Source organism: Bubalus kerabau, chromosome X, assembly GCF_029407905.1.
Source record: "Bubalus kerabau isolate K-KA32 ecotype Philippines breed swamp buffalo chromosome X, PCC_UOA_SB_1v2, whole genome shotgun sequence".
NCBI classification, from domain to species: Eukaryota; Metazoa; Chordata; class Mammalia; order Artiodactyla; family Bovidae; genus Bubalus; species Bubalus kerabau.
This window is the reverse complement of record NC_073647.1, coordinates 65,953,168-65,966,864: the sequence shown is the minus strand read 5'-3', so window position 1 is coordinate 65,966,864 and position 13,697 is coordinate 65,953,168. Positions and strand designations below refer to the sequence as shown.

At 40.3% G+C, this 13,697-nt stretch overlaps 1 protein-coding gene across 1 annotated transcript in view; it reads left to right on the top strand.

Moving 5' to 3' along the window:
• The window catches only part of IL1RAPL2 (interleukin 1 receptor accessory protein like 2), a 554,878-nt gene that overhangs the window by 31,820 nt on the left and 509,361 nt on the right, over nucleotides 1–13,697 (top strand). The window contains exon 2 of the mRNA XM_055564253.1: nucleotides 10,718–10,904. Coding sequence (XP_055420228.1) covers nucleotides 10,718–10,904 — 187 coding nt within the window. The remainder of the gene's footprint in view (nucleotides 1–10,717; nucleotides 10,905–13,697) is intronic.

Below are 13,697 nucleotides of genomic sequence, written 5' to 3'. Positions count from 1 at the left end.
TCATAATTTGAAATAAATCTTTAGATATTATATATTAGCATGTTTTATAAATGGGAATTGGAAAGGGACATCTGTATTTTTTATGTATATTTTAAATCCTAGGTCTTACTTTTCCCCTTAGGGAACCCTTACTATCTTAGGGAACCCAAGATAGTCAATATTTTACTTTAGAAATATTTCTGTGAAAAAATTATAAATTATGGCCTACAGTAGCTAGCATTAAACCTTTGGAATAGAAAGCAAGGTTTATTTATAAATTTGCAAATTCTGTGCTGTGCATTTTAATAACAGTGTTCTTTAAGTGTTATCTTTACACATATGCATTTCTTTCTGTGAGTATCCCTGAACTGGTATGGATAACTATGAGCTAATTGGGCTGATATCATCAAGTTCTGAGAGTAACCAGGGTCTAACAAAACCTCTTTTCTAATCCACTGACAAGCTGTATGATTTTCACTAATTTATTTATCCTCTTTGCATCTTCTTTTTACTCCTATACAAAATATAGATGATACTTACTCTGCACTTTTATTCTGTATTATTGCCAGAATTAAGTAAAATAGGAGATATGGAAACACTTGAAAGATGACAAATGTGTAAAATTGTATGTGAGGCATTGCTTCAACATCACTGTGAAAGCCCTTGGCTCATATTGAGCCTGAACATGTTCCTTGTTCTCCTCAGGATGTAGAGGGAGGACAGAAAAAAAAAGTACAATTCCCATTCTTGCACACTCGTCAGTCTGCCTTCTCAAATTTGCAAAGCTCTGGTTGTACCTAATGATAGAAAAGTAACATTTTTAGGTCCCCATTGTGGGAAACATTTTAAATAGAACTGGCCTGTGGCATTTTTCAAAATAAAATCTAAATAATTAGAGATTGTTAGTGGGAACTGTGCCAGGGCTAAATTACACAACTAATAAAAATCAACCTGAGTCTCTGGTATAAACCTAACAGAAGCAGAAGATATTAAGAAGAGGTGGCAAGAATACACAAAAGAACTATACAAAAAAGATCTTCATGACCCAGATAATCACGATCGTGTGATCAGTCACCTAGAGCCAGAAATCCTGGAATGCGAAGTCAAGTGGGCCTTAGGAAGCAAAACTACCAACAAAGTTAGTGGAGGTGATGGAATTCCAGTTGAGCTATTTCAAATCGTGAAAGATGATGCTGTGAAAGTGCTGCACTCAATATATCAATAAATTTGGAAAACTCAGCAGTGGCCACAGGACTGGAAAAGGTCAGTTTTCATTCCAATCCCAAAGAAAGGCAATGCCAAAGAATGCTCAACCTACCACACAGTTGCAGTCATCTCACACACTAGAAAAGTAATGCTCAAAATTCTCCAAGCCAGGCTTCAACAGTACATGAATCATGAACTTCCAGATGTTCAAGCTGGTTTTATTTTTTTTATTTTAGAATAATTTTAATTGAAAGTAAAGTTAGTCTGTCCTTACCGTCTTCTAATTATTTTTTAAAAGACATAAATTTCTATTTCATTTTTCTTTACATAATTCTCTTGATTCTCCTTTTTTTTCCAAATTCTTCCAACATCCATTTAGCAAACCTGGAACATAGCATTCAAAGAAGGCTCTGACTCTGTTATCTCAGTTTATATTTGTAATCTCTCCTGACTGCTAAGGGTTATAATTTCTGTTTTGCAAGGCTCTGCTGGGGTACAAATTGTTCTATATAATGATCCTTACTAAGAAGCCAAAAGTCAACACTTCAAATGTCATTATTCTCATATTGACATAAAACTTTTCATTAAAAATGTCGTGTGTCCCTCAGTTTGCCATATTAAAATGCAGCAGTTCAGTTCAATAAATCCTAACATAATAGCAAGTTTCAGAGTCTATTCCCTGCTGATTTTTTGTTTGTTTTAGGATCATGTTTTTTTTTTTATTTAAATTTATTTATTTTAATTGGAGGCTAATTACTTTACAATTTTTGTATTGGTTCTGCCACACATCAACACAAATCTGCCACGGGCGCACACATGTTCTCCGTCCTGAACCCACCTCCCTCCCTGCACCGTCCCTCCAGGTCATCCCAGTGCACCAGCCCCAAGCATCCTGTATCGAACCTGGACTGGTGATTTGTTTCCCATATGACACCATACGTGTTTCAGTGCCATTCCCCTAAATCGTCCCACCCTCTCCCTCTCCCACAGAGTCCAAAAGACTGTTCTATACATCTGTGTCTCCCCTGCTGTCTCACATACAGGGTTATCATTACCATCTTTCTAAATTACATATATATGAGTTAGTATACTGTATTGGTGTTTTTCTTTCTGGCTTACTTCACTCTGTATAATAGGCTCCAGTTTCATCCACCTCATTAGAACTGATTCACATGTATTCTTTTTTAATGGCTGAGTAATACTCCATTGTGTATATGTACCACAGTCAAGCTGGTTTTAGAAAAAGCAGAGGAACCAGAGATCAAATTGCCAACATCCATTGGATCATCGAAAAAGCAAGAGAGTTCCGGAAAAACATCTACTACTGCTTTATTGGCTATGCCAAAGCCTTTGACTGTGTGGATCACAACAAACTATGGAAAATTCTTAAAGAGATGGGAATACCCGGCCACCTGACCTGCCTCTTGAGAAATCTGTATTCAGGTCAGGAAGCAACAGTTAGAACTGGACATAGAACAACAGACTGGTTCCAAATCGGGAAAGGAGTACATCAAGGCTGTATATTGTCACCCTGCTTATTTAACTTATATGCAGAGTACATCATGAGAAATGCTGGGCTGGATGAACCCCAGGCTGGAATCAAGAATGCCAAGAGAAATATCAGTAACCTCAGATATGCAGATGACACCACCCTTATAACAGAAAGTAAAGAAGAACTAAAGAGCCTCTTGATGAACGTGAAAGAAGAAAGTGAAAAAGCTAGCTTAAAGCTCAACATTCAGAAAACTTAGATCATGGCATCTGGTCCCATCACTTCATGGAAAATAGATGGGGAAACAGTGGAAACAGTGGCTGACTTTATTTTTTTTTTTTGGTCTCCAAAATCACTGCCAATGGTGACTGCAGCCATGAAATTAAAAGACACTTGCTCCTTAGAAGAAAAGCTATGACCAACCTAGATAGCATATTAAAAAGCAGAGACATTACTTTGCCAACAAAGGTCCATCTAGTCAAAGCTATGGTTTTTCCAGTAGTCATGTATGGATATGAGAGTTGGACCATAAAGAAAGCTGAGCACTGAAGAATTGATGCTTTTGAACTGTGGTGTTGGAGAAGACTCTTGAGAGTCCCTTGGACTGCAAGGAGATCCAACCAGTCCGTCCTAAAGGAAATCAGTCCTGAATATTCATTGGAAGGACTGAGGCTGAAGCTGAGACTCCAATACTTTGGCCACCTGATGCTAAGAACAGACTCATTTCAAAAGACCCTGATGCTGGGAAAGACTGAAGGCGGGAGGAGAAGGGGATGACAGAGGATGAGATGGTTGGATGGCATCACCGACTCAATGGACATGAGTTTGAGTAAACTCCAGGAATTATTGATGGACAAGGAGGCCTGGCATGCTGCAGTCCATGGGGTCACAAATAGTTGGACACAACTGAGCACCTGAACTGACTGAGCTGAACTCAGACTGTCAGGCAGCCTTGATCACAGCTGCCCCAGGTCAGCAATGGAGAAACAACAGTACTCGTACGAGGACTTGTCTTGAGTTTAGAGACACTGGTCATCATCACAGACTTCATACTGGCACTTTGTTGGCTGATAAGCAATTTATAAGCAGCCTTTTACATGCTAGAGACTAGAGCAAGAGTGAATTCATACAGAGCCCTGGTCAAGATTTTTTGCAGGTAAGGTTAGAGAAGGAGAAGGAGACAGCAGAGGATGAAATGGTTGTATGGTGTCACCAACTCAATTGACATGAGTTCGAGCAAACTCCAGGAGATAATAGAGGACAAAGGAGCTTGGTGTGCTATAGTCCATGTGGTCACAAAAGAGTCAAACACCACTGAGTGACTGAACAACAACAAGAAAAACACGAGTTAGAGAACATTTCCTCCTTTGGACTCTCAGCCATCCCCAGGGTAGATTCCCTGCCCTCATCCTCATCTCAAGTTAATGAAGGTGCTGCTGGGATGACCTACATAGCGTATACTTTGGACAGTTTGAAGAAGGAACAAGAAGTTTTGCCTAGGGGTCTGGGCTTTATTGTAGAAGATGTTTGTCTAAGAAACCTGCAGAAGACTGAGTGGCACTCACTAACAACTTGACCTCCCAAATTCTGACCTTTGCCTGGTAGCTAGTATTCACAGTACCTGGAAGTTCCTTATTGCCTTAGTTTGCTTTCTATTGATTAACTTCTTTTTGTGCCTAAGGCAGTATATTTTTTTCATCCTTTCAAACCTTCATAGTGTACTGGTACTAGGCCTGTTGCCTAACTGACTTCTTCTAGATTCTTTCTTCTCAAGTAGCACCCTAGCCCAGTGGTATATCTTAACTCATTGCTGTCAGTGTGTTGTGTTTATTGTATTAGTGATGGTTTGTAAATTCCCACATCACATAGAAATTATAATTATTATTTATTAACAATATGTGTTTTGTTAGTCACTCAGTTGTGTCTGACTCTTTGCAAGCCCATGAACTATAGCCCACCAGGCTCCTCTGTCCATGGGATTCTCCAGACAAGAATACTGGAGTGGGTTGCCATTCCCTTCTCCAAGGGATCTTCCCAACCCAGGGATTGAACTCGGGTCTCCTGCATTGCAGGCAGATTCTTTACTGTCTGAGCCACCAGGGAAGCCTATTAACAATATATGTACCAATTAATACTAGCAGTAATAATAATTCTAATGACAGTTTATAAAATCACTGCAGATGGTGACTGCAGCCATGAAATTAAAAGACACTTACTCCTTGGAAGGAAAGTTATGACCAATCTAGACAGCATATTGAAAAGCAGAGACATTACTTTGCCAACAAAGGTCCGTTTAGTCAAGGCTATGATTTTTCCAGTGGTCATGTATGGATGTGAGAGTTGGACTGTGAAGAAAGCTGAGCACCGAAGAATTGATGCTTTTGAACTGTGGTGTTGGAGAAGACTCTTGAGAGTCCCTTGGACTGCAAGGAGATCCAACCAGTCTATCCTAAAGGAGATCAGCCCTGGGATTTCTTTGGAAGGAATGATGCTAAAGCTGAAGCTCCACTACTTTGGCCACCTCATGCGAAGAGTTGACTTGTTGGAAAAGATGCTGATGGTGGGAGGGATTGGGGGCAGGAGGAGAAGGGGACGACAGAAGATGAGATGGCTGGATGGCATCACTGACTCAATGGACATGAGTCTGAATGAACTCCAGGAGTTGGTGATGGACAGGTAGGCCTGGCGTGCTGCGATTCATGGGGTCGCAAAGAGTCGGACACAACTGAGCAACTGAACTGAACTGAACTGTGATGGGCCAGATGCTGTACTATGTTGTTTTATATTTCTTTAAGACCTACAGCAGAGGTCAGATATTATATATTATTTAAAATCTGGAGAGGTCAAATATTATAACTATTCCAACTGAAAATGGTAAACTTATATTTACTTAAGTTTGTATAATAAAAGGAACTTCCTTTTCCAACTTCCAATGGAACCACCATCAAGGATTTCTTATCCTCATTTTTCAGGTGAGGAATCGGAGACAGAGATGTTACATAACTTGTCCAAAGACAGAGTTAGTTGAAGGCAATGGCACCCCGCTCCAGTACTCTTGCCTGGAAAATCCCATGGATGGAGGAGCCTGGTAGGCTACAGTCCATGGGGTCACTAGGAGTCGGACACGACTGAGCAACTTCACTTTCACTTTTCACTTTCATGCATTGGAGAAGGAAATGGCTACCCACTCCAGTGTTCTTGCCTGGAGAATCCCAGGGATGGGGGAGCCTGGTGGGCTGCCATCTATGGGGTCGCACAGAGTCGGACACGACTGAAGCGACTTAGCAGCAGTAGCAGCAGTGTGTCTTAGCTCAAAGCTCATGGTTTGTAATGAAACCACTAAATTATATTGGTCCCTTATTTAGTCTACCCTATTTTCTCCCCAGGATTAAATATATTTGGGATAGTAAGCTCCTTTCATGGAACTGGACATTCTATTTCTATTGTTGAGACTGCTGATCAACAGCACTCATTCTCTGGGTTTGTAACAAAGTAATGGTAAGGTATCACCTATATGGATGGACACCATGGAACAGATATGATCAAAGTCTGTGACATTAATAACTGTTTATAATACATTTACATACTTAACAGAGGTGATTCCCTTTCTTCTTTGTTTATTACTTTTTAAAGACTGTGACCATTTATCTTCCTTGCATTCCCTATACCTACCCTAATCCTCCCCGTCTCCAAGATACAACCATTATATTTTTTTTTCTTTACTGGTATTCTGATACACAAAACTTGGCTAATCCTTACCCTGGTGATACAATAATATCTGCAAAATTATCCTGAGTCATATTTAAACAGGGAATAGGATATTTGACCAGCCATATACATGAATCTGTAGAATGGGAATAGAGGTTTAGTACCATAAGTGTATGTCTATGTGTACCAAGTCATGTCCAACTCTTTGAGACCCTATGGACTGTAGCCTGCCAAGCTCCTCTGTTGGTGGGATTATCCAGGCAAAAATACTGGAGTGGGTTGCCATTTCCTCCTCCAGGGGATCTTCCCAACCCAGAGATCGAAGCTGAGTCTCCTGCATCTCTTGCGTTGGCAGATGGAATCTTTACCACTAAGCCACCTGGGAACCCCCTTAGTACCATGAGGTTTATGCCAAAGTAGAGCAGAGAGAATGTGTCTCTTGAATACATGCCTTTTGATCCCCACACATTTAATCAACTAACATTTGCTCAGTACTTCTATCTATTAACTTAGATCCCAGGAATAGAGTGATGAACAAGAGCAACCAGGTTGCTTACACTTAACAAAAAAGCACATGATAGAAAATTAAAGAGAAGGGCAAGTATAAAAATCTGTGGTTCAAATAAGCTTAGGATATTCAACAAACAGAGAAATGCCATCGTGACTGCACCCTAATTGGGTGAAGTAGAGAATGTTATGATAGGCCACGTTATGTAGGGTGTTAAAGAAAGCAAGGAGCCACAGGCATGTTTAGCACTGCAGTACTGAAATGGTGATGGGCAGGGAGGCCTGGCGTGCTGTGATTCATGGGGTCGCAAAGAGTCGGACACGACTGAGCAACTGAACTGAACTGAACTGAATTGACTGACTGAAAATGGAGTCAAGAAGAGCCAAATTTTACCCTATGGCTGAGACTTTAGAAAAGAAAAATTCTGTTGGCTCTAACTTCATGTCTATTAAAGAAGCTGTCAATCATCTCAGGATTAAATGTTCTTACATTTATATTGGCCTATGTTTTACCCTTTTGGTTCTAAGAACCTACACTGAGGAAGAGAGAAAGACAGTAACTGACAATTGACATTGTATAATGGGTTTACAGCTGAACATCAGAATGGGAATGCTTTGATAGAATCTTCAGATGACACAGGTATCACATAGTCAAAGTTCAGTTCAGTTCAGTCACTCAGTCGTGTCTGCCTCCTTGCGACCCCATGGACTAAAGCATGCCAAGCTTCCCTGTCTATCACCAACTCCTGGAGCTTGCTCAAACTCATGTCCATAGAGTTGGTAATGCCATCCAACCATCTCATTCTCTGTCATCCCCTTCTCCTCCCACCTTCAATCTTTCCCAGCATCAGGGTCTTTTCAAATGAGTCAATTCTTCGCATCAGGTGGCCAAAGTATTGGAGTTTAAGCTTCAGCCTCAGCCCTTCCAATGAATGTTCAGGACTGATTTCCTTTAGGACGGACTGGTTGGATCTCCTTGCAGTCCAAGGGACTCTCAAGAGTCTTCTACAACACCACAATTCAAAAGCATCAATTCTTTGGTGCTCAGCTTTTTTTAGGGTCCAACTCTCACATCCATACATGACTACTGGAAAAACCATAGCTTTGACTAGATAGACCTTTGCTGGCAAAGTAATGTCTGCTTTTTATTTATTTTTTTTAAATTTTATTTTATTTTTAAACTTTACATAATTGTGTTAGTTTTGCCAAATATCCAAATTGTCTGCTTTTTAATATGCTGTCTGCTGCTGCTGCTAAGTCACTTCAGTCGTGTCTGACTCTGTGCAACCCCAGAGACAGCAGCCCACCAGTCTCCCCTGTCCCTGGGATTCTCCAGGCAAGAACACTGGAGTGGGTTGGCATTTCCTTCTCCAGTGCATGAAAGTGAAAAGTGAAAGTGAAGTTGCTTAGTTGTGCCCTACTCTTAGCGACCCCATGGACTGCAGCCTACCAGGCTCCTCCGTCCATGGGATTTTCCAGGCCAGAGTACTGGAGTGGGGTGCCATTGCCTTCTCCTAATATGCTGTCTAGCTTGGTCATAGCTTTTCTTCCAAGGATCAAGCGCCTTTTAATTTCATGGCTGCAGTCACCATCCATAGTGATTTTGGAGCCCCCCAAAATAAAGTCACTCACTGTTTGCATCATTTCCCTATCTATTTGCCAGGAAGTGATGGGACCAGTTGCCGTGATCTTAGTTTTCTGAATGTTTAGTTTTAAGACAACTTTTTCACTCTCCTCTTTCACTTTCATCAAGAGGCTCTTTAGTTCTTCTTCACTTTCTGCCATAAGGGTGGTGTCATCTGCATATCTGAGGTTATTGATATTTCTCCCAGCAATCTTGATTCCAACTTGTGCTTCATCCAGCCCAGCATTTCTCATGAGGTACTCTGCATATAAGTTAAATAAACAGGGTGACAATATACAGCCTTGATGTATTCTTTTCCTAATTTGGAACCAGTCTGTTGCTCCATGTCCAGTCTAACTGTTGCTTCTTGACCTTCTTACAGATTCCTCAGGAGACAGGTCAGGTGACCTGTTATTCCCATCTCTTTAAGAATTTTCCAGTTTGTTGTGATCCACACAGTCAAAGGCTTTGGCATAGTCAATAAAGCAGATGTTTTTCTGGAACTCTCTTGCTTTTTCAATGATCCAGTGGATATTGGCAATTTGATCTCTGGTTCCTCTGCCTTTTCTAAATCCAGCTTGAGTCCCTGCCTGTAATTAACTTCCCTAGAAATCCAAGTAGCAGTCATTTTGTTTAAGTTGGTTTGTAAACCCAATGGGCAGCTGCCATCTGCACTCCTGTGTTTTGTTCGGTGTCTGACATATTGTGAAATTTCAATGAGTACTAAGCAGTACAAATAGTAACAATTGTGAGGCCATCTTAACATTATTGGTTGGCATGTGAATACCATTTATCAGGATTGTTATGACTTAGTTGTAGAAGCACTCGGTTTTGAAGTAACCCTGGCACTTTGTGTTTTTTAACAGAAGGTATCCTTTGATGTTTAGAATAGATATGATTCTGAAATGTCACACCAAGAAATTTACAGTTTATCTCCTGCTAAATCTTACCAGGCTGCTTCTGATCTCGTCCTCGTCCTTTCCAGTTTTCTTTTGTACGGTTGATATCTTCTGGAATTCAGGTAGAGTAGGTTAAGTAAAAGTTATACATGGGGAAATGAAGGCAGAATTGAATTCCATAAATACCCTTGTGTTATGAGTTAATCAATGGCCAACTTCTAAAGTGGCCTTATGGCAAAATTCAATGTTGAAATTCCTTTATAATTCTAATTTTGGTGGATAAAATTAATCCACTCTACTTGGATTTGTTCTCTTAAGTGCCCAGAATTTGACCCTTGCCATATCTCAGTAAACAACTTAAAAAGCTATGTGAGTTAACAGGTATCTCCTGTATGTTGTTCTGGCTTTTGGTATGTATCCTGTAAAAGAAAATGTTAGTAGCTTAGAAAACAATTGCAAAATTCACAATCCTTAGAATACGTGTTAAGGTTCTGGTCATAAGAGCAAACTAGAAATGACTATAGCCCTAGTTATAGACTTTCTTTTTTTTTTAATATAAATTTATTTTAATTGGAGGCTAATTACTTTACAATATTGTATTAGTTTTGCCATACATCAACATGAATCTGCCACGGGTGTACACATGTTTTTTTAAATTATTTTTTAATTGGAGGATAATTGCTTTACAATGTTGTGTTTCTGCCATACAACAGCTTGAATCAGTCATGATCTATCTCCTCCCTCTTGAGCCTCCCTCCCTACACCTCTCCCACCTCTCTAGAGGTGGGAGTGCCAGGCTAGGCTCCCTGTGTTGTATAGTAGCTTCCCATTAGCTATTCCCATTAGCTATTTATTTTATACATATATATATACCTGGTAGTATATATATGTCAGTGCTACTCTCTCAATTCGTCCCACCTTCCCCTTCCCCTGCTGTGTCTACAAGTCCATTGTCTACATCTGCATCTCAATTTTGTAGACACTCTCATGTATTTTTACTATCAGATTGTCAGCATAGCAATATTTAACACTAGAAAAGAAGTCTGACTTACATTTCAGAAGTTGGGTATATCTGCTCTATGTACTGATAGCTATGTAGCTGTTTCATGGTCACAGATAGCATTTTGTTTTATATCTTCCTGTCAGTTGAAGTAGAAAACTTTTCCTGTGTTGTTTCCATGTTTTTTTCTGATTTCTATGCAAGGTACTAAATGGAAAAGTCAATACTCTCGAAATATATACAGTACAAACATAGTTGTAAACACCCAATAAAGTCATTTTGCTTTTTCTCTATTCCTACAGAAACTCAACATATTGCATGAAGGTGTCAATGTCCTTGACTGTTGCAGAGAATGAATCAGGTCTGTGCTATAATAGCAGGATCCGCTATTTGGAAAAATCTGAGGTCACTAAAAGAAAGGAGATCTCCTGTCCAGACATGGATGACTTTAAAAAATCTGATCAGGAGCCTGATGTTGTGTGGTACAAGGTAATTCAGCATGATGCATTCTTTACCTTATGTCGATAGCTGGATTGGGGAGAGAAAAAGGGAAAGATTTTATTTTGAGTTTTTGGTATTAGATATTTCACTGAGAAGTATCAGAAGACCCACAACTAAATAATTCAGAGCTATGATTCCTATATATTTCTGGTTTTCACGTACGTCCATCAGCAGGTGTCAGAAGCAATCCCAGCTTCTCCAAAGACTGCTGCTAATCTGCTAAGTCGCTTCAGTTGTGTCTGACTCTGTGCGACCCCAGAGACGGCAGCCCACCAGGCTCCCCTGTCCCTGGGATTCTCCAGGCAAGAACACTGGAGTGGGTTGCCATTTCCTTTTCCAAAGACTAGAAATGAGGAAAATAGCCCTCAACCCCAACTCATGAGAGCAAGCAGGAAGAAGAGTGAAAATTTAAGCAACACGTGAAAGAAAGTATTTGAGGGACATAGAAATATTACTGTTAGGACAAAGGTCCATCATTACAAATAATAGTGCTTACAAAAAGTAGCAATCGTTATCATGGTCTATATTGTGAAAGCCACTGAAATCAGGGCAGAGGAGAGAAATGGGCCCAGTGCAGGATTTGTGAATACTGGAAATATGGGGATCTGTAAATAAATCACAATCAAAAACTGCACAGATGAGTGTTGAATGAAGGAACTATTTACAGAGATGTGGTTAGGGTTAAGGGAAACAAAAAGGGAAGAAGCTGTGAATTACCCCTCCTAGGCCTGGCAAGGGGAAAGAGCTGGGTCCATGGAACCTGGAAAGAGCAGAGCAGGTTTTCCAGGGTTGTGGCCTTAGAGGAACATATGAACTGTGGAAAACAGAGAGGGAGTAGACAGGATGGAAACCCTAACTCCTCTTAACTCCCACCTTCTGGTTTCCTGCTAGTGTCTCCCCTGTCATCATGAGAATTCAAACAGAATTCAGAGGGCAAACCTGGGAATAGAATCAAATAGTCTTCAGCTTCTCTGAGCGTAGAATAGGTCAGATAAGGGCAGAGCATGGATTGAGGGGAGGAAGCAGAGAAATAAACACATAGTATTCCAACTATGATATTCTGGCTGGGAACCTGGGGTGCCATGGTTCTTAAAAGAGACTGATCAACCGCTGCCACCTCTGAGCCACACTGGTTGACACATGGTGCAGTTTTGTATCATGGCCAGAGGTGACCAGGACTTCCAAGGTGATTCATGGTAAAGAATCTTCCTGCCAGTGCAGGAGACACAAGAGATGCAGGTTCAATCCCTGGGCTGGGGAAACCCCTAGAACAGGAAAACCCCCTAGAGTAGGAAATGGCAACCTACTCCAGTATTCTTGCCTGGAAAATTCTATGGAGAGAGGAACCTGGCAGGCTACAGTCCATGGGGTCACAGAGAGTCAGATTTGACTGGGCATGCACTGGCTGGCTGGCTAGAGGTGACCAGAAAAATTTTCAGCAAAGGAATTATGCCCATTATTGCAACCAAACACACATTGATGGTGCACGTTGTTTCTATAGGATCTGACAGACTCAGTTCCCAGGAAAGCCTAAACCCTAGCTCCTACAACTGTCATGAGCTTTTACATCTAGAAGTCTGTATTCTTGCTTGGGAAATCTGTGGACAGAGCAGCCTGGTGAGGGCTACAGTCCATGGGGTTGCAAAGAGTCAGATATGACTGAACACACACACACACACACACACACACACACTCCTACCATCTTCATACCTGGGGGAACTTATCAAGCGATGACAACAGCATGTCCTGAAATAGAACCTCAGGTCTCTTTGTGAATAGTCATTCTCCATTTTTTCCTGAATATTCTACCAGATAAAAAGGAACATGATGCTCATTAAGCATAAATATAGAATATCCATATTTAGTGGGACCCTTCATGCTCTCATCAGCCTTTTCAGTATTTCTTAATCACTTACTATGTGCCATTCACTGCAGTAAGGTTGGTCCGTATGTTATCTCAATTAAATCTCATTCATCTTTGTGTGGTGGGCACTATTATCTTCATCTAGTAGAAAAAAACTGAGTATTAGAGGAATGTTGAGACTTTCTCAAAGCTACTAAACTAACAAATCCTCATTTTATAGTCAAGGCAGGGTGATTCCAGAGTCCATTCTATTAATCACTACCCTCTCCTGCAATAGGCTTAGAGCTAAACCCAGTCTCAATTGCAGGTACTTTTATAAGACAGAGAAAAAAGGTTTTATTTCAATTTTATGGTTCAGAAAGGGAGGTAGACTAGCTCAAGAGTTAGCAAATATGAGTAAAATCCAGGTCAGGAGTTTTCTCTTATAATGTTCATTCTATCACATCTTTTATCTTTCCACTAAATTCTTTATTCCCTTCCTCACATCTCTAGACATCACCATTGTCATTGTATATCAAAGCAGTTTTTTTCCCCTGGGAAGAGCTAACCCTTACTCTTTCTTAGAAATGGACTAATGATGGTGAGGCAAAGGGTTTTTCCACTTCTGTCTGGATAATAACATTTAATATTTCTATAACCTTTTTATAATTGATAATAATCATAATTATGAGTAACATTTATTAACTACTCACTATATGGCATATTCTAAGTGTTTTACATGGATTAATTCAGTTTCTATATTCTCAATCTCTGCTGTCCTAAGTAGATATTATGATTTATCCCCATTTTACAAAATAAGTGACTGGAGATTAGACAAGTTAAATTACTTTACAAAACTCACACAGCAGTTTGTGACTTGCAGTTTGGCTCCTGGACCCTTCCACTCACCCACTATACAAATGGGTTAGGATGAAAAA